Below are 27,972 nucleotides of genomic sequence, written 5' to 3' on the forward strand. Positions count from 1 at the left end.
GGACACCTTTCAGCCTAGCCAATTAAACAGTGAGCAGCACAGCAGTTGGTCTCTGCAACTTCCAAAGAGAATTGCAAGAATTAAAGCAACCGCTGACTGTCTTTTTTATGTTTGCAGTTCTGATCTTGAGGTGCCAGAGGAAATGCAGTGGCCATATTTCAATTGCATTAGACTGTAACCCATAAATGAATCTACTGCTCATTCAGAATTCATAGAAAGACCCAACCCACCCAACACCAAATATTACAAATGCCTTCATACCCCCTTCTTGTAATATTCACATTTGATTTGACACAAAAGTTTTGAAGCCTGAAAGTTTTGCAATGTCAGGGGTCTCCCAAGGTTTCCATTTTACTGTATGATGTCATGAGGCTAAAAATGGGTGGAAAGTCTGCTCATCTATTACTCATTAAGAGAGAGAACACCACACCCACACCTGAGAGGAGGTACTGACCTCTAATCTCAAATCCACAGCCCTCTGTATGTGCATCAGTGAGCTCACTGTGCATGTGCAGGGTGTCTGTTTAGCTTGGTTGGATTTCCATACCTTAGATTAGGTGGAACCCGCTGCAGCACCTAACTTCTCTCTAAAAACAAAAAAAAAATCTTAATGCTGCTTCAACTTTAAAGAACTTTACAAGGAAGCTAACTGGGAAAGTCCATAAATGTATCAAGAAGAAGACTTCCACAGGTGAGCACTTTCCTGTTAAGGAAGAGGAGAGGTGAATAATAACGCCATCCTTTTCTTATAAGACATTTGTGCATGTGTATAACTAGAAAGCAGGTCTGTGTATGTTTCCAACTGGAATGCCTTCAATACAAATGATTTCACTCAGGTGAGCAAAAGTTCCTTCTGCTCACCGTGAGGTAAGTTTTATACTGCTGAATAAACCTCTGCAGCTGTCTGTAGCTATTAGGGAAGAAAGATCTGCACACAGTGTTTTTAGTGCTGTGACCCAGTTCTAAGGATACCTTAAACATAGTGTTTGGAGCTTGGTCGTATTCCCACTCCTGCTCCTGGATGAACGGTTTGTTGCAGGTCAAAAGTGGATCCCGAACAAAGCGCCTAGCCAGTGAAAATCAGCTGTCCACAAACAGATGTGCTTTTAAATGAAACAACAAATCTCAAGAGAGGAACACATTAACTAATGCATGTTATGCAGTTGATGGTTTCTTAAAGCAGGGCAAAACTGCTTGCTTTTGGCCACGTGCATTATTAAAGATATAGTGACCTGTGCGACTGACTCCCACCACATTCTTCAACTCAAGACTGGGCTGCAAGGGGATGAAGTTCAAAAGAATATCCCAAAGGGTTACACAGCAAATTCTGCTTATATATTTTTATTTTTTTAATTTTTGTTTATGCTTCTGTTAGGGAGTGTAACTACACAAGGGTGGCGAGGAAGTAGCAGGCACTAAGGCGTCACCAGCACTGGTTTGAAATTATTTTTATACTTTTTTTTTTTTTAATTATATTATCACTAGAGGGAGGGAAATGTGGCTGCTGCTGTTACAGCTTTAACTAAACTCTTCTTCAATGAGGTTAAGTTTAGGAAAATCTTGTGCTTTGGGTTTAAATAGGCTGCATTCCTACATGCACTCTGCATATTGAAAAATTACACTTGTGACTGCAAGTATGTTTAAACATGATGCCAAGGGTTTCTGAACAAGCGTCCAAATGTGATGAGTTTGGAGTGAGACCCGCCTCACTGTTGCCATGACCTGGTTTACTGCACCCACACAGAATATGCTGGAATGTCTTGTGCATATCTTTGAGTTGCCAGTGCCTTTAATAAAGTGGCAGTATAATGATGAAGTATGAAAATAGGCTGAAAATACATATAAGCTCTCTAACAGGTACAACAGAAGAGCTGGATGCAATCATATAACCACCTTACTTTCCTATAAGAACACTAAGCATTAATCTACAGAGAATAAAGTTCCCATGAGAGCATGTGTTGGCTGCAGCAGATCAGTGCACCGAAACCTTCCTGTCAGACTGGGGCCTTTCTACATGCAGTTAATAATGTTCTCCCTGTCCTGGCTTTGGTTTTATCCAGTTTTTTTGTTTTCTACCAATAGTTAAAAGATGTATCTTCATCTTCGACTGGCAACTTTAAAGTCAGGTGTAAATGTGAGCATGAATGGTTGTCTGTGTCTATATTGTATGTTGTATGTCTGCCTGTGACTGACTGCCAAACCCACAAATCCATCCATCCATCCATCCATCCATCTTGTACTTATCCACTTCAGGGTTGCAGGGGCACTGGAGCTTAGCCCAGCTGCCAAAGGGTGAGAGTCAGGGTACACCCTGGATAGTCTGTTGCAGGGCGTTTGTTGATTATTTTAAACAAATGGAAATCAATTACATATTAGTGTTATTATTTATTTATTTTTTAATTAAATGAGTGTCTATCGGCCAGCTATGCTACAGCATTTACAGGTAAAAGATCAAGGTAAAGATACAACTGTCAGGGAGCACCTGTACAAGCACATTCTAGCTGAAGCAAAATGAAAATACTCAACATTATTCTAATTTCTAATATTAAAAACCTTTGGTATAGCTACATCCTTTTTCTTTACACTGTGTATGACGTTTTCAAGAAGGATTGAAGTGGCCTTTATTGTTAGCTTCATTGTTCCTATAGGTGACACTCAGCTATATTTAACCCTGTGACTACTAATTATGTTCCACAGATGTAAAAGAATCAGAGCTCCTTTAGCTCTTTACATGTAGGATGGATTTCAATACGGTCTGCAGAAGCTACAGCCTGATTAAAAAGCATTAAAAGAAAAGACAGCTGATTATTAAACAATTCTGTGATTTAATTCTTTCACAAATGGGCAAAATGACTTATTATACTGTACAATTCAATCAATACCTCGTCGCAATCTCTTGTCTAGTTAAAATCTCTTTAGTCTTTCAAAACTCCACCTCTTCCATTTGCCTATTCAGGGCTTCGGGTATGAGACAAATTGTTAACTTTTAAACGTGCAATTACTCGCAGTAGGCACAGAGAGCACAGAAAGGCTGAAAAGCACCGAGAGGAACTTTGACATGTGCCATATTATAATTTACAGATGCAACCACTCTGAGTAGTTTCCAGTTTTCTTTAAGTAAGCTTCAGCTGTGCAGTAGGTATCAGATACTGAAATGACTTTAGAAGAAAAGACTCGACTGTGTCTCGACTGTAGTGAACCTCAGATTCCATAAACCAATAGGAACTGGGCAGGCATGGAAAGAGATCTAACTCAACTGTGGTAGCCAGTGCCAGACTGCACACTTTCAGGATTTGAATGCACAGTGACAAAAAAATATGTCTACTTGTCCAACTCCTGGTAGAACAGGAAACAAGCACATCTGCATAATTTATCTTTATTTTGCCTCATTGTGCGACGAGGGAAAAGAGAACTTTGTGAAATGAGTCTGAGTAGCAGCAGCATTTCCTCCTCTGCTTCTCATCCTCAAGTGGAGGCCATGATGGTAGAGCCAGTCAAGAGCTGCTTATATGATATGAAATGTTTTAATTGTGCATCTCCCGCATAAGTAAGAGCAATTAACTCCAGTAATCAGGAACTGGAGTAAAGCCTCGGCTCAGATCCAACTGAAATCCTGCTCTTACGAGACACATGTCATTAAAATCATCGCTGAAATATGATCATCAGTCGCAGTCGTGCATCATGATTGCAATCCGTGCTTATGCAAAACATGATGGGTTGCTGTTAGGCAGTGACAACACGCACTCTATATGGCTTACAATGACACGTGCATCTGCTGTGGTGCAATTTGAATGCACATTACACGTGTTTTTTTTTTAAAAATACACGAATAAATAAGAAAGTTATAATCATGTTGTTGTTTATGTTCCTATTGACATTTTCAGTTAGAATCTATTTAAATTTGTAACCTTATGAAATCTAAATGAGCCCAAACATGGGGTAAAGGTTAGGATTAGGGTTACTTATCATCTGTGATGACTTTGAACGGATGATCTCACAGGTATAAACTCCCCCCAAAAATGGATTTAGATTATTATTTATTTATTTACAATATCAAGATGGATTTCTCCAGTATAATGTTTCTTGATATTAAGTGGCAATTTTGTATCGATTCCCTCTGGTTTGCTCTCTTTGCAGCATCGCTTAATGTATTTGCAGAAAGTGCTTGGATGTGACTGACTGCATATAGTGCTGTCCATGAAGTTGTGATTCATGTCCAGCAATAAAAATTTGTTATACCTTAAAAATGCCAAACATATTTTTCAGAACACCGTGGTGGATTTTTGTGTGTGTGTGCTATTAGTCTGATAGCGCTCAGAATACAAATAACTGATTGTGGCAACCTTTATATATATATATATATATATATATATATATATATATATATATATATATATATATATATATATATATATATATATATATACACACACACACACAAACAAAAAACATAATAGCAAGGGAAACTAAAAGGACAAATAACTACCATAAATTACGTCATTATTTCTTCTTGGTACATAAAAGAAATAAAGTTTAAATTTAGTGTTCCTCTGACTCACAGAATAGAACAGCTTTTGCGTATCTATCTAGGACGTTGCAGTGTGATTCAGTAAAAATACCATCTGTCTTAATGAGACATTTGGTCTTGTGCTGTTTGTTCAGGACTCTATTTTCTTCCAAAAAGAAAAAAAAAAATCTTCTGAAATCGCACATTTTCACTTAAAATGTGTTTTGTAACCACGGCAATAAAGCGCACACTTGTTAAAGCTCTTGGAAAACAGATGAAATTGCTTCACCTCATTTGTATATTTTTTCTCACTTGTTCTGTGAAGATAAAAATATTAGGCAAATTGCTTGCGTGAGGAACAACTGTGAGTACTGAACTGTAGACAGCATTTCTTTGTAGGTAGTTTGCATTGGGGCTTCTTGCACACTAAAATCATTTGGTCTATAAATAATGCAGATGGATCAAAAATGTTATTTAAGCATAAAACCACATAGGGAAGCTTGGTTGTTGAAATGTGGAGAGTAAATTCTGGGGCCTGTAATGATCTCATTTATTTATTTAACTAATCTGAATTTCATGTGTTGGCACATAGAAGCATCAGTAATGATCATAAGTTCTCAGCCATTCATGTTTCAAACGCACTGAGTTAACACTACATTACTGACTGACTGCTTCTAATCTCCTTTGACTGAATCTCAGTGCGGTTAATGGACTTTCTACATCTATGTTATGTAACAGGGCTCAGTGCATGCTGGGAGTTGTATTCCTTTGAACTTGTATCTGCAACATTTTAAAAGAACAATAAAAGGCAATTACAGCTGAAGATTTCTTGATTTGCTTAAAATATGTCCTGCAAATATGAGAACCAAGTTGTGAAGGACTGACTTTGGTTTTAGTTTTAAAAATAATACTTGACAGCTGTAAAATGTGTGCTCCTTGTGTTTACACTCACACACTTATTCAACTAAACAGTTGTGAGACTTAATTAAAACTGATACATGCTTCAAAGTGGTAACTATAGACAAATAAGGCAAATCAAACAAACACATCTGTTTATGTTTGTCTATTTATATCAATCTTTAACAATATAAACATAGGATGTTTTTCATGTTTGCCAATGCAAGGGCCGACTTGTTGATCAGATCTGCTACTGTGGCGCAAACACCTGTGGTGCACATTTGTAAGTGAATATTAATGCTCAAAGGCTCCGTGTGTAACTCGCTGGGCCGTTAGTTCTCTGGCCCATTTACCACAACAACAACTGCTCATAAACCCCGACCACAGTTCCCCGGCTTTATCTACTTCATACACGCAGAACAGCTACCTGGTCAACCAATAAACACTAAACCAGTAATTCAACCAATTAATAGTGATTCTGCTTCCATGCTGTATTTTAATAAGATAGACTTTAACAGTATTATTAAAAAAAAAGAAAGGTAACACAGCATTCAGTTATCTGCCGCTGTTTCACTTGCATCAGTTTAAAAGAAGTGGTTGTTCTAAACTTTACACACTCGACAATGTTAACATTGCAGTTCTAAAATGCCAGTTTGGCTTACATTTGTCTTCAGACAGCTGAGGTCTAAATGCATATTTTTTGCCAGGAGGTTTGTATAAATAGTGTTGAAATAATCACATCTCAAATCAAATATTAGACACATCACAAAGAAAAATCTGATGGGAATTGTGGTTTATTGGTTGTCACTGTGTTTAAATTCAAGCTCAGCAGTGCAAACTGCAGCCAGGAGTGATTGTTGATGCACTAGCGTATGCAAATGTAAGCACGGCTGGTGTTTGTGCAGGTTGGAAGGGGCAGCAGTTGAGTCGTGATGAGGGTGGAGGTTGTTTTTTTTATCATTTAGTCTGTGTTACTATTAAACTAGTATGTTATTTAATAAAAAAATTTGATCTTCTGATATTATATTATCATAAAGTTGCAGAATTCAAAGAAAAATCCTTTAATGATTTTATGAAATTTATTCTATGACAGCCTAAGACTTGCTCTCCGAGTGTGTCTGATCCATTTCAGTGTGTATGCGCGGTGGATTAGGATGGCTCAGGACAGATTAGTTAATTATAGACACCTGCAGTCTAAGCGTGGCATGTGTTGTCAGGTGTTGCGGCATGAGGTGGGCCTGTCGCTGAGAGGAGAAAAGGCGGGGCGAGGTCTGGAATCGCACGAACAAATGCTTTGCCATGTGCTCTGACTGCGTCTCTCCTCCTTGTTCATGCTTGGAGAGCAGCTCCGTAATTGGAATCCTCACTCTGTCTTATAACCAGCAACTCTGCAAATTGCACGGAAAATAGGCCAACTTCTTAGAACAGCCATGTAGTCTTTGAATCAAACTCTCCTTTGATTCTGACCAGCATGAAGGCAATCAAAGCTGTTAAATGTTCCTCTGATATTACACGCAGCTCTGTAATCATCTTTTCCAGCTACAAGTCACTCCAACAGTTTTTTTTTCTTTTTTTCCTCATGTATTAAAATAAATGCTGGAATGCTGCAACCAATGAATGCATGTAACATGCCCATGTCACTCTGTCAGACTATTAGGACTAAAAGAAGCCGTTGTCACTTTCAGGAAGAAAAGAATCACACTGAGGCCACTCAATGACAAAGCAGCACTAAACAGCTGAGCCTCTGCAAATGCCTCAAATAAAGGCTTAACCCACTGCTGCTGTTGCTATGCTAAGTTTCTGCTGTTTGATTTGGACACAGTAGATGAGAAAAAAAATCAGCGTTGTGTTATTGGATTCTAACAAACATACATACAGTTGAATTTGTTTTGATTTACTTTATTTGCCTTCAACAAAAACATAAAATCATCTCAAGCTTGTTGGTTTAAGCTGAGGACTCTGACAGGAGCTCCCCGCCTGCTAAAGCTGCCTTTAAAACTGGCGAGAAACCAGAAATCGTACTCAAACACGAGCGTTAATTGGCATCTGATTAAATATTCGAAAATGAAAACCACAGGAAAGCTGTAATCAGTTATTTCTATTATGCTCTAATAAACCAGCTTTATTCTGCTAAATGACTTCTCCTTTAAGCTTTTTTTTGCTGACTAATTTGGAAGTTTTTGTTTACTCTAAACTTCTTGCTTGATATTAATTGAGAATGTGACATGAACCCTTTAATTTATTTAACAAATGGACTAATGAAGTATGCCATTAACATTCAAGAGAAATCATGTTACAAATAAATCAGTTTGCAACAAGCCATAAAGCAGTACTAATAAGCAGACCACATTTGATTAGCTATCATTAAATGCAGCACCTGATACAAATACGTAGGAGCATGAACCATATGAAACAAAAAATGTCAAGGGGGAAACACAGAAGCACTGCTGCTAGTGTAAAATGTGCATGTTTATGATTCTCTCAATCTTTCTAAGTCTACATTTCCTCCAGCTAAATATATATTTAAATTTAAGAAACTGGGTACTAGAGCTAAAGTGCATGAAGTGCAGGTTACTACTGATGATATCTTCTGTGATTATGAGGGAAAGCCCAGGCGTCTTTCTAAAGTGGTTGTACAAAATGACATTTCTGCAGCCCTTGCACCTGAAACTTATTAAGCATCTTTACTTGAGTGCAGCACTTTGCGTATTTGCATTGCCCTTCTGTCTCAAAGGAGAAGTAAACAAAACACAAACTGCAAAAATAGAATGAAAATAAAAGATGGCAACAAGGATTTCCACTCTCTGGCTAATCTTAGCTGGGTGACTCCTCCCCTCCTGTCCGGGAGGCTTCTGTCAGACCTCCAGGTTAGTCACTTTACCTTTGTGCACCTCCCTGCAGCCGAATGAACGGGTATCTGTGATTCTGGATGTACGTCAAATACTGAAGAAGAAATTATTTGCGATTTTTTTTTTTAAGCACCGAAGGTCCTTTTCTGTGGGAGAAAAAAAGACTTTTTTGGGTGTTTTATTTGGAGGATTTACCAATGCATGAGCCATGATTTTGTTATTTTTTTCACTGAAGTCAGTAGTTGTGTAGTACCACTCCACAAGTACAATTACAACCTCAAGCAATATACAAAACAACTGGTAAGCATAATAAGCAGCATGTAGTGATGTGGTGGTAGTTCATGAGATGAGTCGTTAATATATTTTAAAAAATGGCAATGAACAATGTGCCTTCAAAGTATTTTTTCACAATATTTTTTGCAATGCATATGAAGCTTTTCCAAAGAACCTGAAACTTTATGCAATAATTTGATGCATTATTCAGTAAGTGCATTCCATTATAATAGGAAACAAAAGCTGTGAGGAGGATCTTTTGTCAGTTGTCTGTCTATGATAGTCCTCTGTCCTTGGTGCTGTGTTAGTAGATGACATCTTTTATGTTCAGCACTGCTGTTCCGCTCTTTCCTTCTTTCTCAGTCAACCTTGCATTGAAGGTGTGTGTGTGTGTGTGTAGGTGTGTGTGTGTCTTTTATTGCTAATAACTTAAACATATTGGCTAGCCTTCAGCTTTTCAGAAAAGCTGCCCAGCACTGCTTACTCATGTTTGATGTCAAGATTTTTGACATCCAATTGTTTGTCCGGTGCTTTTGAATTTCTGCCAACATGCAGAAAAGAAGACATTTATTTTAAATACCAAGTTTTGAATGCAAGTTAGCAATCTCATGCATAACAGTTTTAGGTAGGTGGCGGTGACACCTTGACTTTTCCTGGGAAGCCCCTTGTGTGTTGCATAACTCAATTGCTTGCATGCCTGAAGTGCTAAATTTATCCTCTTTAAAAGGCTTAGGTGTCATTAATGCCAGAGCACAGTGTATCAGACAGGCATGATTGACTTGGCCGTTGTTCTGTCCTCACCTTACATGTTCCCCGTTCCTTGACATGTCTTGGATGGAAAGTTTTATAAATCATGAATGATCAAATGTGTTATCAATTTAGACGGTAGACCTTTCTACATCACACATTTTTGACACTTTGTCTCCCCTGTGGCCTGTGAATTTTCATCTGCAGGGAAGTTTTTCATAATGCTCTATATGCAAATTTTACTGAGTGAAAAGCACATTTTTCTGTAGTGTTTGATGCTTAAAACAACATTCCAGGTGTTCGTGTCATCAAGGTCATGGTTGCCCAAATGACACAGGCATGCTCTGTTACATAACTGTGTACGTCTGTGCTCTACAGGATTTAAAGGCTGTACAGCTGAGAGTTGATCTTTAAGTTAAAGAGGCTTTACTCCAGACCACAACAAACCTGAGATACTCGTTGCTTCAGAGACATCAAAAGGTAGAAAAATAAAGTAGTGTAAAGGAGGATGGATGAGCTCATCATCTGAAATTAGCATACAGCAAAACTGCAAAGAAAAATATCCTCAAAACTAAAAGACTGAATTACTGACACAGTCACATACTCTGTGTTTTTATGCAATAGCTGCAGAAATGTCCAGCGATAAGCTAACCATGGAGGTTTCTCTGCCCAAATCTGTGTTTAACACATGTGAACAGAGATTTAAAAAGATCTTTTCTACACTTGCTGACCCTTTAAAACTTTAGATTGCAAGCCAAATTTAGCCATATATTCAAACATTATGCATTATTGACTGAGTCACAGAAGTTGGGTGGCTGTGGCTCAGGAGGTATAGCAGGTCATCTACTAATTAGGAGGTTGGTGGTTTGATCCAGTCTGCATGCCCAATTATCATTTGGCAAGATGCTGAACCCCAAGTGGCTCCTTATGTGTTCATTGGTATGTGAATGTGTGTGTGATTGAAGACATGTAGAAAGTGCTTTGAGTTCTCAAGTAAGGTAGAAAAGCGCTAATAACCAGTCAATTTACCATTACTACCTACCTCACATCTATGGCCAGTTTAGAATCACCAATTAACCCAACATGCATGTTCTCCAACTGTGAGAGAAAGCTGAATTAAACCCACACAGGCACAGGGAGAACAGCCAAACTAAACAAAGAAAACCCCCAGGAGACCAGAGATTGACCAGATCCAAAACCAAGAATCTTGCTGTGAGGCAGATCAACATTGCTAATCAACATTGCTAATACATAGACATAGATCCACCCATCCACCCATCCATCCATCCATCCATCCATCCATCCATCCATCCATCCATCCATCCATCCATCCATCCATCCATCCATGCCACTTTGCCTTGCAGTCTGCCTTTATAAACATTTGTGAAAGTCTACGTCAACTGTAAGTGGTATTGCAAAGCAGGAGCATTTAGGAACCACAGCAACTCAGCTGCAAAGTGGCAGACTACTTCAGAGGGTGGGGTCATTGAGTGCTAAGTTGCATAATGTATAAAAGTCACCAGTGCTCTCGTGACTCAGTAATTGCTAAATTCCAAACCTCTCATAGCATTAATATCAGTACAAAACCTGTGCACCAGGAGCTTCATGGCCAAGCAACTCCTGTAGGTGTAATGTGCAGGTGATCCAATGCTTTTTTCTAGTAGTATAATTTTATTACAAACATAATTTTTCCTCATTTGGCCCTCTTTTCCTCACAAATTCTGAACCAATAACACACTAAGTTGTATTCGTATTAGTTCTCCTAACTGCAACCTCTACTAACTGCTGAAATTTGAGGGTATAGAAGGGCATGAGTCCCCTCCATAGTGTCAATCATTATGGGGGGGGGGGGGGGGGGGGGGGGGGGGGGGGGTTATAGTGTAGGAGTTTCACAGGTCCCAGCACCATCTGTGCTGACAGTTACTGTACTAACAGTAGGAATTGCTAGTACAGTGACAGTAACATGACCCTTCTGTGGCTTCCCACCAACAGACAGCCAGTTTAGAAGCACCAAGGTGGCAGATTTGTTGCTGGGACCAAACCCAAGGACATTACATGCTTTCTCACCTATTCACACACTATTTTTTTTTTTTTTAGGCTTTTAAATGATTTCTATATGTGATGTGTTGTGTTAGCCCAAGCAGACTTTGCAATGGAAAACTTTTAAGAAGTTTTAATTACAGTTTTAGTGCAACCAATCTAAACATTGTTTCTGTGTTCTCATAGTTGCAAATGAATGTAATTTGAGTTGCTAGGCATTTGCACTGATTTAAACTAAAAATATAATGGTGTGGTGTAAATGCTGTGGGGACTGTCACTCATCATTACAAGCTCTTCTCTCTTTACTTCTTTCAGTGCCAACAAAATGCAGAAGCAAGTTGAGGTCAGGATGGATGAGAGCCCCTTGGGACCAGGGGTAGACACTCCTGAGAGTCTATGTGGAACTGTCTGTGATAAGATTATGAAGAACATGGTTCTCACTCTTACAATCCTTGGTAAGTTTAAAGTCACTTAATTTCTTTAATTTAATGGTTGAGGCTTTACAGGGTTAAGGCACCTTTACATTGTACAATTTTGGTCCAAGTCCTACGTTTAGAGATGTGAGAGAAATAATATGACTGTCACTGTGGGATACATCCTCCATGACTGAGGCTGGCTTTTGAGACACAGTACATCAAAATGTGCTCTAGATGAACTGTGGTTTTCCAACTGCAGATTAACAAGAGGGAAAGATAAAAATATGCAACAGAGACTAAGTTTCAGCAGCTGTCATAGCCTATAAAGTGACCAAAAAAAAAACACCTCACGTCCTGTCAGGTGTGATGCCAGTTTAATAAAATGTTATCAGATCATTCTGTTTTTCTAGTATCTGTTTTATTGGGATCTTTGGCATGACAGGGAACTTATTAAATTATATATGCAATCAGCATGATGACATTTTATGCAAATTTAAATTAAGCTGGAGTCTCATGCAAGGTATGTCAACATAGCAATTCATCACTGTATCTCATATGCCAAGACACAAGATGTGTGTTTGTGTTTCATAGTCTGTTTAATTGTGCGTACCTGTGCAGGGAGTCCAGAGGGAACTTAGCGAAATCTGGTCCATGGCGTCTTTTTCCTTATGAGAAGTAATGGTGAAAAAAAAAAAAAGAAAAAACTAATCTGGGGTATTTAGGCTGTCATGGCTGTCACTGGTCTGTTGTGCAGTCTACGATTACACAAAGCTTGCAAAGCTTTGTGTAATCGTAGACTGCAGCTATGATAGACCATACTGTGCAGTTCATAAGGACTATCTCTAAAACAAATTTAAAAAAAAAATAGTGAAAAACAAGAGAAAATATGCACAATCCAACAAAAAAAACGCATCTTTCTCATTAAAAAAATAAATCTATTCAGTCAAATCTCCTGTCGTTGAGCCCACATCTGATCAGTTGTTAGGTGAGATAAGAGGCAGGTGTTTCTCCTCATGCCTTGAGGTTATGCAGTCAGTGGAGAATGGCAACACCGGGCTCCAAACATTGAAGCAGCTGCAGTTGACCTTTACTGCGTGGCTTTGGGCAATGAGAGGAACCTAAGAGCATTAGGAGAAAATCAACCTACTTCTTGGGAGTGGGGGGCAAAGCAAAACAAAACAAAGACACACTAGACTCAATATAAAAAAGCAGCCCAGCCTTTTAAATCTTTGACTTTCTTCCTCTATCAGTGCACTCACTGTGCTCTCCTACTAAGTACCATTTAAATGCATAAATGTTCACAGCTTCTTTCCTGATGTTAAACCAGCAAGCAGCCATGATTGCCGAGGTTATGTCGCATTTAGACTGCACTGCAAAATACTAAAATGAGTAACAACTTTGAAAGTTAATTTCGATTTATAAAAAGAAAAGCTCACCAGCTTCAGTACTTTTTTGTGCCATCCTCTTCAGCTCTTCTCTCCTCCAAAGCTGCTTACAGGAAAATATTTAGACCGAAGCTGATAACAGTATAGGTCTTATTGCTTTACAGTAATGAGTAACCTCATTAAGTTTGATTTTTCACACATTATCAGGCACTCGGATGATAGGTGATGTCATACAAATGTCTAATGAGCAAAGTTATGTGCAAATATATATTTATTACTAAGCCACACATGAGGCCTGGCTCTGTGTTTTTATTTTTTTATTTATTTATTGTCTCAGGTGTGTTTCTGGGTTCTATTGCCGGAATGCTTCTGCGGCACATATCACCTCTCCCTCCTGATGTTATAATGATCATTGCGTTCCCTGGGGAGATCCTAATGAGGATGCTGAAGATGCTTATTTTGCCTCTTGTTGTTTCCAGTCTGGTCACAGGTGGGTGAGGCACAGTAACTCAAACATACGATGTTCTGCTGAATTTGCTGACAACTGTCGTGAAATGAGGTCATGTGGTGCTTCTTGTTACCTGGGAGTTGAGTTGCAACAGCAGAGATGTGAGAGTGGGTGTTTTTTTTTTTTCTGGCAAACTGGAAAAAAAAGAGCTTCTTAAAATTCCCCTTTTTTTTTTTTTGCATTTTTACAAAAAAAAAAAAAAAAAAGCAGTGGGAGGAAAGGAGCCACACAAACAGATTTTGTTGACTGCATCCTGCACAAGCACACAGGTGTTACTGTTTTTCTACACTGGAACCTATTTTTAGATAAACCATAAACCACATTCAGCTTTTTTTCTAATAAAACTAGAGCTGAAAGTTGCACTGGTGTACAGCATATAGGCAGTAGTTTCAACATGCTGAGCAGAATACATGCAATTTAAAGTGCAAATGACTGTAATATAGAAATGTGTTTTAACCTTTTAATGCCTTATAGCTGCTTCATAGCTCTTTTCCTTAATAGACTCAATTTATGTTGCTATATGTTTCATTTCAGAAATATCTGAGGTCACAACACCAGACATCAAATTACTTTTATGAAAACTGGAATTAATATGGAAACATTGCGTATGATACTGAAAATATCAGGATTATTTTTTCCCCTCACATTTCTTGTTCAAATATTCCAGCATTATTTATAGCAGTTATGTTTCCTTTTGCTTTTGTTCTTCCAAAATAGTTGCAAAACTTGTTCTCACAGGCCGATGCAGTGCTTAATGAATTTATGAGACCACCATCCAGTGTAAGGTTTGTGCCGCAGCTGCCCTAAATTAACTGTGTTGATAAAAATTATTTTTATGTTTATGAAATGGTGAATCCATTAGTATGTGGAGGCGCTTGAATCAAAATGATATTTTTAATGGTAAAATATAATTATTGCTGTTAACCACGAATTTTAAAAACGACTGCTTCTCAGAGAAGTCCAGTGTTCACATTTGGGTTTAAAAAAGTGAATTCAGTTTGTTATTTGCATAATAAATAATAACATTTTTAGTATTAAACAAGATTTCGATAGGTGGTCTAATAAATGTATTAAGTGCTGTACATCTGCTATCATCACCTCACATCTTAATGACACTTACCTCTGTTACACTGTGGCAGGATGGGTCCATTCGCCCCTTTAGAGGAAATGGTCACATCAAATCAATACAAAGGAGTTCTGAGTTATCATCTTCATCCTTCATCATGATGAAAACATTTTGTGATAGAGAGCACTCTTCACTGCGACCATTTAAACATCAAATATTGGAAAATCCAGAATTTGAGTGTGCCACTGTGCAGCCGAGCTGTTCTGGTGGCACGTAATCACCCTACACTGCTTCACACTTAATGTTTTTAAATTATTTTATTACTTTCCCCATCTGTATATAAGCCTCATGAAGCAGGGCTTTACAGCTCACATACCACATGCTGCTCTGATTGGAAAGACTTTAGCAATTTGGTTACAGTAGCTGATTGTTTCAATGACAGAACAGCTCAGATCTCCTATTTGCACTCATGTTCATTATAAGGCAATTTTGAGATTGGAAACTTACTTTATTTCCTGTAAAACATACTTTGCCCTCAGGACTAGCTGGTTTGGATGCCAAATCCAGTGGACGACTAGGCACCAGGGCCATGGTGTACTATATGTCAACAACAGTGATCGCGGCTGTCCTAGGAGTGATCCTGGTGCTGGCCATCCATCCTGGGAACCCCAAGCTCAGGGCCAATCTCGGACAGGGAAAAAAGAATGACGAGGTGTCCAGCGTGGATGCTTTATTTGATCTCATCCGAAATCTTTTCCCAGAGAACTTAGTGCAGGCCTGCTTCCAGCAGGTAGGGGTCTCACAGAAAGTCTTCACCACATAAAGTCTGATTCACATGCCAGATGCTCCAATTGTTTGTTGTTTTCTTTGCTGTCTCTCCAGATCCAGACCGTAACCACCAAAGTACCAGTACCCACTAATAGGACCAGAGCACATCCGCAGTTCACAATCAAACGGTCGCTTCAGTTCAAGAGTGGGATGAATGTCCTGGGTAGGTGAAAAGCTTAAAAGCACAGTTGTAAAACTGACTTTACAATTGGCTGAATGTGGCTTTAGATTTGACTACAATATATGAGGGATGTACTTTATATTATTCTGCAAAAATAGATGCTGTACATAGCAGAATGTTTGCTTTGCTGTATGGTAATATGTCTGAATAATTCTTTCTCCAAGAAGAATTAATAACTTTTCATTAATTTCTACTAAATTAGCATATTCTGTGTCTTACAGGTTTAATTGGATTCTTTGTTGCTTTTGGAGTTATTATGGGGAAAATGGGAGAGAAGGCAAAGCTAATGTTGGAGTTTTTCAACGTGCTGAATGAAATTGTTATGCGGCTTGTTGGTGCAATTATGTGGTAAGTTTAGTCCATCACAAGCATTGTTCCACATAAGGTTAAAACAGCTCGAGGCAAAAATGAAACATCCGAACTTGAAAATAGATGCCCTCTACCTGCGCCTCGCCCCTCTCTACTAAAATTCCCTGAGGGAAAGTTTCTAATGCATTTCAACAAGTTGTCTTGCTTTCCATAAGTATTTTCACTTTTTATACAACTGACATAATCTGGACTGAAAAGAGCTGTCATTGGCATAAAGCTCCTGTCATGGGAAACATTATAGCTTGAAAACAAACTTTAGAGTAAATACAGGAGCCCCGTTCACTATCAAACCACTTGAACAACAAGCTGTTAAATCACAGCAAAAACATGTTGCCTATTCCTAATATTTTGTTCTCTTGAAAAATATATATATATGTACAGAATGTCATGTTCAGCAACTTGTTTCAGGATCTCTACGGTATACTACAGACAATTTCTCTGTATCTGACATACTATTCATAACCAAAATACTCTATAATCTATCCTCAGGTACTCCCCTGTTGGTATTGCCTGCCTCATCTGTGGAAAGATCATCTCTATTGCTGACTTGGAAGTGGTTGCAAGACAACTGGGGATGTACATGATTACTGTGATAGTGGGCCTTATCATCCATGGAGGAATTTTTCTTCCGCTGATATATTTTATAATAGTAAAAGAAGATCCCTTCAAGTTCTTTATGGGAATTTTCCAGGCTTGGGTCACGGCACTGGGAACAGCATCCAGGTATGACGGATCTCTGCCTTTGTTTGTGTTTCATTTTGTAGTCACCTAAGACCACAGTATGTCTGTCTATATCTATATCTATATCTATATTGTTTATATCTACATCTATATATATAGATATAGATATACATATATATATATTCAACTTTACAGTTCCACACAAATGAGGGCAACTTTTATTTGGAGCGATAACTATGGCGTTATCTTGCTAGCACCAGTTTCTCACTTTGCCTCCATGTGGGAAATCTTTCCTTTCCTTCATGTTTTATTAATGGCATCAGTTACACTCTTTCCTCCACAGAGGTGAGCTCAGCTTTTTCAAGTTCCTTCCTGCTCACCATTCCACCAGCTTCGAATAAACACTTGATTTTCACACTAAAACAAGTAAAACCACTGTGGAGTCAGAGCTGTGGTTATCTCTGTGAAGTTCAGACTTGAAAGTGAAATGTTTTTGATTCTTTTCCAAAGTAAAACTCCTTACATGAATCAAATTACCATAGTTCAGAGTACATGTTTTCCATTTTGAATAGACGGCTAGTGCAATTACATTTAAAAATTAATGGAATATAATGAGTGATGCAGGCAAATTCATTCCCAGCAGAGAGTCTATAATTTGTTGCAGTTCTTCATTCCTGCAAGATTTTAGTGCCATATCAGGTGCACAGTTTGCAAACTGAATCTCATTCCATGCTCTTCATGACTGCCACATCAATGAGCTTCTCCCTGTTTGATCTGCCACAGTGCCGGTACCTTGCCTGTCACGTTCCGATGCTTAGAGGAAAACCTGGGCATTGACAAGAGGGTGACACGCTTTGTCCTCCCAGTGGGTGCCACTATCAATATGGATGGCACAGCACTTTATGAGGCTGTCGCTGCCATCTTCATCGCTCAGATGAATGGGATCAGCCTTGACTGGGGCCAGATTGTTACTGTAAGGTAAGGCTGCAGTCCTCCTGTCCACACAAGGAGTTCTTTGCTAAGCATGAGAGCAATACCAATCATACCACAGCCTATGGGAGATTTTGATCAACCAAGTGAGGAAATGCTTTTAATAAGCACCCACAGAGTGGTAATGATGTCCAAATTTATTCATCATCATCTATATTTCACAGTTTAATAGCGTAGAATAAGTTTAGAGTTTGAGTTTACTGAGACAGTGCATACTCCCCCCCCCAAAAGCTTGATTAATTAGTAATTAAAATATTTCTATCACCGTAAAATTTTTTGTAGCGATTTACAGTGTAAACTGTGTACAAAGAGTAGGGAGATGGGTGTGCTGAAAGCTTGCACCCTGTGATCTGTCCTCCTGCTGAGAGTTTAATTTGTGTTCTGTTTAGCATGACCGCCACCTTGGCCAGTGTTGGAGCAGCCAGCATCCCGAGTGCTGGACTTGTGACCATGCTTCTGATCCTGACGGCAGTGGGGCTGCCCACTCAGGACATCAGCCTCCTGGTTGCTGTCGACTGGCTTCTGTGAGCTCCACATCATCACTGCTATCATCACCAAAAACATGCAGACATATTTCAATACCATTTAAGGGGTCTTACTTTTGGTTTATCTTCAACTTTAATTAAGAAGATTTAGATCATCATGTCACCATACTGAGGAGAAATCCTGCCCACCATGTATTAAACACTTCTTTTTTTTTTTTTTGGAAATTCCACAGCAGCACAGTAATGACAAATATGCTAATGTAATCATTTAATTTGTATGTACAGGTTTTTGCTAATGTAGAAAGTACAGTGTGCTTTTTTCACTGGTCTCTAACATATGCTTTGGGGGTGTAAACACTTCTGCAACTCTGTTTGTCAGGGTTTTAAAGTTTCTAATGAAAAACAGTTCATTTCAGCCATTCCCACACAGTGAAATATTTGTATTGATTGGGAAAAGATTTAACAACATGATATACTGCGAAAGCCAAAAGGCACTGGCACTGATTGCAACTGGGAATGAAGTTCTACCACCTACACACTGGCCCATTTACATGTATCATGTAGCTGCTGGAAAATTTAGGCTGTAAGTTTTATGCAAGTTAGTATCCTTTCATCAATTTACGTAAGTAATGAATGAGCCTACCTTTAGGGGCAAGTTTCCAAGATTATTATTATTATTTAGTATTAATAATTATGATTCTCTTGGTGTATTACCACCACTTACTGCTGACTATTTTCTTTAGCCTGGAACAAGCCCTTAATGTCAACATAGGAAGTGGGTCTGAGCCCATGATGTTGCACTGCCATGTTAATACAGTAAATAAAAGCAAACATTAGAGAGAGCCTTTCATCTGTTGCAATGCAGTTGTCAACATGGGTTCATACACTTGCAATTCGTACATGGGGAATGATGAAGATCTAAGTTGTTTTCAGTCCGTAGCTGCATAAACAGTTCACTTGCTCTGTTGTAGCCTGTGAAAGCCAAAAGGCATCTTGTATTGATGATTGTGACCATGTTTCTGATCCTGACGGCAGTGGGGCCGTAGACCAGAAGGCTTTTGTCACTGTCAGTTTGCACTTGTTGATGTGTTAGCGTGCTAACACGCCAGCATCGTCTTCAATTTCTCCTATGTATTTGAGAAATTAACATGAAAAACATTGTAAAAAAAAAAAAAAAATAGACAATGGTGCTACTGTCAAAATTTTGGTAATAAGTCAAATTGTCACAAAATTTCATGTAGGCCACACCTCTCTGTTCTCGAAACATTTCAGCTTGAACCAACATTGCCTTGCTAGTCATGAAGCTAAAAAGCCATTTTAATAAAAAAAAAAATAGAATAAAACCATTAAAGTGTCTTATTTAAGGAGTCTAGGTATCTTGTGGTCTTATTCTGCAGTGATGCAGATGTCATACTGGTCCACTGCGGTGAAGAAAGAGCTGAGCGTAAAAGCAAAACTGTTGATTTGCCAGTCAAACTATGTCCAGACCCTCACCTATGTTCATGAGCTCTGGGTAGTGACCAAAAAAAAATGAAATTGTGGATACAGGTGGCGGAAATGAGCATTCTCTAAATGGTGGCTGGTCTCTCCCTCAACGATAGAGTCTTCAATTCAATCATTTGGCAGGGACTCAGAGCTGCTACTCCTCCACATTAAAAGGAGACAGTTGAGTTGGTTCAAGCTGACTAGGATGCCTCCTGGGCACCTCCTGGGTGAGGTGTTCCAGTATGTCCTACTGTGAGGAGGCCCTGGGGTAGACCCAGGACATGCTGGAGAGATTATGTCTCACAGCTGGCCTTGAAATGCCTCCTGAATGAGCTGGAGGAGGTGCCTGGGGAGAGGAAGGTCTGGGCTTCTCTACTTAAGCTGCTGCTCCCACAACAGTAGAAAATGGATGGATGGGTGGATGGATGGTGTTATTTATCTAGTGCTGTCTTTTCTTTTTCTTTCTCTTTTTTTTGTAGGGATCGTTTCCGTACCTCCGTTAATGTGGTTGGGGACTCCTATGGAGCAGGTATCGTGTACCACCTTTCCAAAGACGAGCTCGACACCTTTGACGCCCAACAGACCCGGATGGATGACTTTGAGATGGCAAAGACACAGTCCTTCTTTGAAAATAACACCAACCAGAATGTATACGCTCACCACAACTCAGTCTTGATAGACGACTGCAAGGTACATTTCACATTAACGGACATAGAGACGTGTATGTAGCGAATCCTTCCCAGGTGTGTGTTTGTCGTTCTTCTTTGTGTCTGTTACTCTTTTTTGTGTGGCTTCCTATGTTGGTCTGTTGGTGTCTATGTGACTAGTACAAGTCATTTTTGACTGAAAAATGTTGTCTTTAAAACGGTGAAAAGCTAAATAAATATTTTTTTATATTTATTTACTCACCTGTTGATCATATGAAAAAGCAGTTTTTGTGATACCAGGTAAATCAAAAGCCAAAAAAACAAAATTGTTCATTGATTATGATTGATATTATAATTTGTTTTTATTATTTTAAAAAACCGAAACATTTTCTTGTGGCGTGTATTTCTTTCTTTCCTTTATTTTTTCATTTGTTTATTTAATTGGACATGTATTTATGGCAGCCCTGACCAAATTCTTTTTATTAAGAAAAAGTGTTTTTAGCCAGTGGTATACATAAAGACTGCTGTTTCCTCCATATCCATCCAAAAATTATGCATTCATTTACGAAATGCCTATTTCATGCCTCCTGTTTATATTGTAGCTAGGCTTCTAAACAAACAACAGAAAAACTGTGTTCATTCACGTTTATTGCCTGTATAATGATAAATATCATTATTGTAATTCGGTTGGGGAGAGAATCCATTAAATACATGGCCAACTCTGGAAAAGATGATATGTAAAAAGATTTAATGTATATTTCTATCACTGTATGACAACATGCTTTTCTGATGACTAAACTCAACCCCAAGGTCAATGGCCTAAATGTAACCAAGCAATGGTTTCTCTGCTCCCAACCACTGACAGTCTGTCAGTAACGGTGCCTTTGTCACAATAGTTAGTTGTTCTTGATAATTGCTTACAGGTCACCATGGGCAAAAATGGCAACACTGCAGAGTTCTCTCTTGTTGAGGAAGACCCATGGAAATGCGGGTAAAGCAGATTGAGATGCCGCTGCACCTTACACAAGTTTTACTTTTACTTTCTGTCGACACAGCTACAAAAATATTAACAGCAACAGAAAGAAAGCATATTTACAAGAAGACATAAACGGAAGACAGCATTAAGGGGAGGTAAACTGTCGGCCAGATTTTGAAAATTCAGCTACCCATCTGGGTAACTGTATGGACCAAATCTTCAAACAATATTATAGAGCTTGTATTTGTATAAATTCTACACAAACTGTAATAAACTTGTGCATTTCGTGCACATGTAGAGACAACATTGAGTTGACAACACTCAGGGCCTTACTTGGTGCTGCTGCAAGCCACCTGTCCTGTCAACAACAACAACAACAACAGCAACAACAACGAAACTTCTCCTTTGTGCAACATCCCATTTTTCTTTTGTACTAAGGGATTTTCTTTGTAGCTTTAAGGATGGTGTGTGACTGATGGCCTTGCTGGTTAAGTTAAATACATGGACCAGGTGAGAGGGATGCGTTAAAAGTCATCAAAATCTGACAGATTTTAGTACCGAATGGTTGTTGTCCAGACCAAAGGTTCAACATTTTTCAAACTAAGTTTATGGCAAAGAGGAAAAAAACTGAGTGAACTTTTTGTTGAATTGCGAGAAAAGGGCAGGGCAGTTAAGCACTGTATTATCTCTGACTGTTCAACTCATGGGATTATTCCCTGATGTCATACACAAGGTCAGAGCTGATAAGTGAAGATTAGGACTTAAGAGCAGAGAGTGTGGCCTCTAAATGTAGCAACAAAAAGTACAGAATGTGTTGCAGAGAGTAAAGCTCAAAACAGATTACATAAATTGTGTCTGCCCAGTTATTTATCCATTTATCTATTTATTGTCATTGGTTTTTTTGTACGTATGAAAAACTGAGTTTCTGTCAATAATCAAAAGTCTGCCTGTGTCCTGGAAATCATGTGTGTACAAGTGTGTTTCTGAGATGGTGTGTGGGAGATTAACCAAAAAAAAAAAAAAAAAAAAAAAAAAAGAAAAGAAAATTGGAGGTTTAATGTCTCTCAAACTCTGAACAGAACAGTGCATTGTCCAGTGTTTTATTTCAAACCGTTTCTTTCTTTGTTATATGACAACTTTGCCTTGATGATGTCACCTGCAGAGTGCAGTTAGTATGATCACGATGACTGAAGCATTTCTGGATAAAAGTTTGTTGCAATAGAATGGAAGAGAATAATTCAAGTTTTGTGAGCGAGGACGGCTGGGCCTTCTTCGCTGGGTTTTTGTAGCGTTTACACAACAGATTTAGATGTAAGTAACCAGCCTGAAATTACGCCTAGTGTTAATTAGCTGTGGTCACGTCTGTTTAGCAAGTGCACACTAAATTCTGCCTCCAGCACTCGCATAAATCTGACGCTGTAACAAGGTCATTGGATGTTGGTTGAACATGTTTTTGAGTTTCGCTCTGGCGTTCAAAGCTAGGTGAAACTGGATTATTTATTTATTTTTCATATGAGCAGAAGCTTATATATCTTCATGTTTAAAGTGCCTGCTTGCACTTTGTGTATATACTCTCTTTAGGTAAAATGTGTACAAATCGAATGTATAGACTTGACATTTTTTGTCATCATAATGGTTTTTGCTATGTAAAACATTTCTATAAAGATTATAACTATATACAATTATGCTACAATGCTAGAACATTGTTAATTTTTCTTTAATGGGCCATTAGGTAGCTCACTAGGTTGTGAACTTAGGGTTATTTATTAACAAGAAATGCATTACGTGTATTTGTTTGAAGAAAAACCACCACGTTTCAAGTCCAATATTTCTCACTCTGTGTGAGTACATATTGTTACTGACCCATCGCATATTTAATTAAGGATTCTGAGCAGTTGATGGAGTTTTGGGGGTGTGAGGATATAGGTCATCTCAGCTACAGTGTATCTAAATTCAGAGACTGCAGTAAGCCGTGTGGCTTAGGAGGAGGCTTCATAAATAATATTTCATAATGAATTATTTCATCACTTCTCCATTTGTTTGTTATTGGTCATTCTTCTAGTTTATGATATGTTATTAGTCAACTGGCCTACCGTAGCAAGTGTTTTCTATAAATATGTAAGACTGTACCATCTTTAGATACTTAAACTCCTATTTTGTATCTTTTTTGGATTCTGTACACATATTGGTCCAATAATGCATTAAATATTTCCTTCCTTCCATTCATCATAATGCAGAACTGTGACTGTTTAAATGCAAGTAGGACTGAAGGGATTCATACTAAATTCACTCTCATAAGAACAAAAATATTTGTCTGGCAAACGGACTGAAAGTGTGTAAATGTTTTAATACATGTGTGTAAAGATTATTGGAAGCAAATAAATGTTTATTGATGAGCCACTGTTGTGATTATTTCTCATACGGGGGAGGATGCGATGCAGCATATGAATGTTCAATAAGTGCATGCTACCACAGCGCACATAGTGCTGTGAAGAGGAACTAGACATAGTACTTGTTCAGTACTCCAAGCTTCCACAATGAAAACAACAGAGCAGCTTAATATAAGTTACAGTCAACAAGATAGTCTTCAATAAGATTATTATGTAATATCGCAAAAAATGACACGTTTTTTTTTTCAACTAGAAAAAAGGAAACCACATCAATTACAAAGAAAAACCGCAAAAAAAACCAAAAACAAAACACTGCAGCGAGTTTAGTTCCATTTGAAATAAATTACCAGATTACCTGACCAACACATAAGAATATGAATTAAAAAAAAAATCAATGAGGCAATAAATTAACCAAAATTTGCTGCAGCTAAAGGTCTCATGAAATGTTTTTAATGACAGTGGGAAAAGAACAAAAGAAACAAACAGAAAAAAACATGGTTCTCATTCATTCCGGGATTAGAGGTGTACAAGTCCACAAAGCCCCTTTTGCTCAGCAGTTCCTCATATTAAATTATTATGCTTCAAACACAGTCTTGTGGTTCTCTTTTGATTTTCTAAAGGGTCTGTTTCTGAACCTCATTTTGTTGAGCCATTTTCTTGAAGATCTTCCAGGGGAATGACAGTGTACACTGAATTTCCATTCTCCTTGGGCTTGTCACTGGGCAGGAAATTTTCCATCTCTTGCTCCCTCTGCTGGTCTGAGGAGTTACTTGTAGCCACTGTTGCCTGGTTTGCTCGATTCCACCTGTGCCACAGGGAAGAGCAGGAATTTAGTTCTGTGTTCAAAGGAGAGCTAGACAAATGCATTGTTCGGTTTTCTGATATTTGAGTCTTACTTGTGTCTGGTGGCAATGGCAACACAGAGCATTACAAGTGCTGCAACCCCAACAATAAAGCCAAGGATGATGATCCAGTCTGGACATATGGGACAGTTTGTGTTATAAAGATGGAAAGACTTAAATCAGAGTATTAATCATGCAGAAATGTGGTTTGTTACATGTTTTTTGTCTGACTCACCGGGTGTAACATGTCCATTTCTTGGTTCAGGATCTGTCTCCTGTGTCTGTGGGTCTAAATTTAAATGAACATAAAAAATAGAATTGTAAGCCCATCCACAAACAATTCAACAGACAATTCATAATTACAAGATGTTTACCTTTATTAACAGCTAGTTTCTGTGAACTGCCCACATTTACATGTGGACCTTGTCCTGCTGGTACAATGGGAAGTTCTGTAACGTTGTTAGCCATCATAGTGGAGCTGGCATCAGTTCCTGTCACCTTTCCAGACCTTGAACCAGCACGCAGCATGCGGTTTGAAGTGATGCCTGACCGGGCTTCACTTGGCACTGAAGTTGTGGTAGACTGGAGAAAGACGGGAGACTCTCCTGAAACACTCCCCTGGAATATGTAACTTTGTGTGAAGCCAGACGTTGGAGCATGTGTAACGCTCTGAGTTGCTGCTGTATCGAGCACGAAGGAGGTCGTTGATTCATCATTGGGCCCTCCTAAACCACTGCCCTCAAACATGTGACCCTCTGTGGATTCAGAGATCTGAGCACGTGAAAGACCCCGAGGCATGGTTGCATACGGTGAGACGGAGGTTGTTGACATGTCGGTGGCGTCTCCTGAAGCACTGCCCTCAATCATGTCGTCAGAGTTAGAAACTGGCTGCTGTGACGCTTGAACCGTGGTATTTATTTTGGGTGATTCAGTTGTAAGCGTAGGGGGAGAGTCAATGATGAACCCCTCCGTCATGGCATCCTTAAGAAAGGCCTCATCAGCTTTGGCAGGGTCCTGGGTCACATCTGGGACAAAGAAAAAAAAAGGAAAAATCCATGGATCAGCTTTAAGTGTTTACCTACCGGCTCTGACGTGAGTGGAGAGGAAAGTTACGAAGCTTTGTTAAACACAAAAAGGACCACACAGAGTTTACTCACACCAGCCCAAAGTCTTGTGTTAACTTGTTGTGTGACCTGCTTTGATAAGGTGTGGTGAGAGACAGTAATAATTAACCTCGGGGACTAATCGTGTATTAGTGAGTTAACAAAAGAGAAGCAGCTTCATCAAAGCAGCAGTTTTAATAACTGACACACCTAGTACACCACAGCAAACAAGACAGTTTTCTCTGTGTCAAATGGGAGGAAGCCATTGATAGGATTTTGTGTCATTAAGGAAGGAAGGAAGCGCTATGTATTTTATAGCAAACCACAATAATCATTGGTGAATAGAAAACATTTAGCCTAAGTGTTTCTTTACTATGCTACTTTATACCTGCTTATACTTGCTGTTTATTAGACTTTATTTTGGCAGTATCTTGGAGTTTGAATTGAATTGTTAGCAGTTCCACCAAAACAGGTCCCCCTTAAACTTATACTGTAGCTCATATTTAAAATGTTTAATGCTGTTAAATGTGGCTTATGCACAGATAAAAACAGTATAACTGAAGTAATGAAACAATATATATTCTAGAAATCATCAGTTTTAGAAAGAAAGAAAAGCCTCAGAGTCAAACACACATCTCCACCGCCCAGTCACGTTCAGCTCTGCTCAAATTACTGGGTGCCCAAATGTGAGTAACAGCTCTTTGCTGATCTTTGGTTTCAAGACAAATACATTAATGCGCCTCCTGGAACAGAACATTTCACAAAGACTTCTGTGTGTAATCTAACTGCGCCAGTGTGAGCTGTGCACTAACGATGAAATAAGACTCTTAAAGGAAGCGTTATACCTGAAGCATGAAGAAAAACGTAGCTGGCAGTAGGAGAAGTGCTGACTCATGGGATAAAGAAAAGGGCTCTATGGGAATTACTGAAATTTCAGAGGTTGATATGAAACCGTTACTTTGTCGGAGAGTGAACACCCATACCTCTGGCCTCCTAAACCTTGAGATGGAGATAGTCAAACTGCCAGTTTGTTTTATTCACCATCAATGAATAAATAGCTTTTTTATTAAAAAATAAATAAATCTTTCACAGTTTACCTGTTAAAGACAAATTCGCATTCCAAATAAAAATCACACAGCTAAACAGTGCTTAAAAAATATAATTAAATTTAATATATATATATATATATATATATATATATATATATATATATACATGTCACTTACTATTAACAGGTTTTGAACGGACAACAGCAAGAAGTCCAAGAATAACTCCCAAAAGAAGATTCTTCATCTTCATAGCTGAGAAAGGTGCTGAAATAAAAGACTGAAAGCAATTATAAGCCAGCTGGAACTATTAGTCACACTGAGCTGATACCTTGAACCAGATAGATCATGCCTTTGCCTTTTATACAGCAGCAGGTCACATCAGTACAATAGCTGGCGTCACACAAACACAAGAGCTCAGGCACACCTTTTGACACGCCTTCTTCCTCATCCACTTTCTCACGGTCTTTTTCTTACTCAGGCGCAGCACTCATGGCAAAATACATAACAGCAATCCGTTTGCTTGGGAATTTCCTCAACTCCTAAATGCCAACAGAAAATGCCATAGATAGATGTTATGTTTGAAGGTTATGAAACAATGGGGGGGGCTATATCACATGAAGACACGCTCAAAAGATATGCTACAAAAGTGAAAAAGCTAGGCAGCAAATACTGCATAAATAGATGCACCAGCATATCAAACAATATCAGTAACCCAAGCAAGAAACCTACTAAGTAGGAAATTACTGTTTACATAAAATATTTGCAAGTTATTTGTTATATCTAAAGTATAAAGGAGCTGAACTTGCCACAAAAGAATCTAATGCAATTTTCTCTTATACCTACATTTAGGCATGACGTATGGATTTCTTTAATAGGAAAGATACACACAGGAATGTAATCTGATACATTCAAATCCATTTAAAAGGACAATAAAGCTAATCATTGTTGCCTTTGTTTGAAAGGGGTGCAAGAGTGTAGGATTACGGCTCTGCATGTCTGTTCAGCAGGCTAGAAGTATACACGAGAAAAACATACAAGCTATTATTACTGATTACTCGATTGTTACATAATGCACTTCATCCAGCAGTTGAATAATGGGAAACTCAGTGAAACTCTGGGCACCATGTGAAAAAAGCATTCACGGAAATGGAAAAATCTGTTGGCTGACAGAAGCACGCCTTGGAAACAGCTCAAGATCTCAGCTAGACAAATGATAAATTATGTGCAGTTCTAGATGCATGAAACAACACATCATCTT

General features: G+C 38.6%; 2 protein-coding genes across 3 annotated transcripts; one reads left to right on the plus strand and one right to left on the minus strand.

Annotated features, from left to right (window-relative positions):
• The first annotated feature begins 525 nt into the window (after positions 1-525).
• On the plus strand, positions 526-23,726 carry LOC115772271 (excitatory amino acid transporter 2-like). 2 transcript variants are annotated; one of them, XM_030718373.1, is made up of 11 exons: positions 526-691; positions 11,629-11,768; positions 13,452-13,604; positions 15,228-15,478; positions 15,571-15,679; positions 15,919-16,045; positions 16,556-16,789; positions 17,531-17,725; positions 18,127-18,261; positions 20,187-20,397; positions 21,278-23,726. In XM_030718373.1, exons 1-11 carry the CDS (start codon positions 666-668, stop codon positions 21,347-21,349), a joined length of 1,653 nt encoding a protein of 550 aa, XP_030574233.1. In that variant the 5' UTR covers positions 526-665; the 3' UTR covers positions 21,350-23,726. The 2 variants fall into 2 exon arrangements, with proteins under 2 accessions (XP_030574233.1, XP_030574244.1); XM_030718384.1 differs by lacking the exon at positions 526-691 and adding an exon at positions 8,297-8,553.
• Positions 23,658-27,064, minus strand: LOC115772275 (uncharacterized). Its single transcript, XM_030718398.1, has 5 exons — positions 26,892-27,064; positions 24,937-25,587; positions 24,798-24,851; positions 24,617-24,695; positions 23,658-24,525 (listed from the first exon to the last, which is right to left on the minus strand). Exons 1-5 carry the CDS (start codon positions 26,962-26,964, stop codon positions 24,357-24,359), a joined length of 1,026 nt encoding a protein of 341 aa, XP_030574258.1. The 5' UTR covers positions 26,965-27,064; the 3' UTR covers positions 23,658-24,356.
• Positions 27,065-27,972: the final 908 nt, after the last annotated feature.

Source organism: Archocentrus centrarchus, chromosome 3, assembly GCF_007364275.1.
Source record: "Archocentrus centrarchus isolate MPI-CPG fArcCen1 chromosome 3, fArcCen1, whole genome shotgun sequence".
Lineage (NCBI taxonomy): Eukaryota > Metazoa > Chordata > Actinopteri > Cichliformes > Cichlidae > Archocentrus > Archocentrus centrarchus.

Excerpts from the sequence above, each read along its gene's own strand:
- LOC115772271 (XM_030718373.1), top strand. The coding sequence starts at position 666 with ATGTATCAAGAAGAAGACTTCCACAG. Across the intron at positions 692-11,628 it reads CAAGAAGAAGACTTCCACAG|TGCCAACAAAATGCAGAAGC; the intron begins GTGAGCACTTTC and ends TACTTCTTTCAG. Across the intron at positions 13,605-15,227 it reads TGTTTCCAGTCTGGTCACAG|GACTAGCTGGTTTGGATGCC; the intron begins GTGGGTGAGGCA and ends CTTTGCCCTCAG.
- LOC115772275 (XM_030718398.1), bottom strand. The coding sequence starts at position 26,964 with ATGAAGATGAAGAATCTTCTTTTGGGAGTTATTCTTGGACTTCTTGCT. Across the intron at positions 25,588-26,891 it reads CCGTTCAAAACCTGTTAATA|ATGTGACCCAGGACCCTGCC; the intron begins GTAAGTGACATG and ends TCTTTGTCCCAG. Across the intron at positions 24,526-24,616 it reads GCCATTGCCACCAGACACAA|GTGGAATCGAGCAAACCAGG; the intron begins GTAAGACTCAAA and ends CCTGTGGCACAG.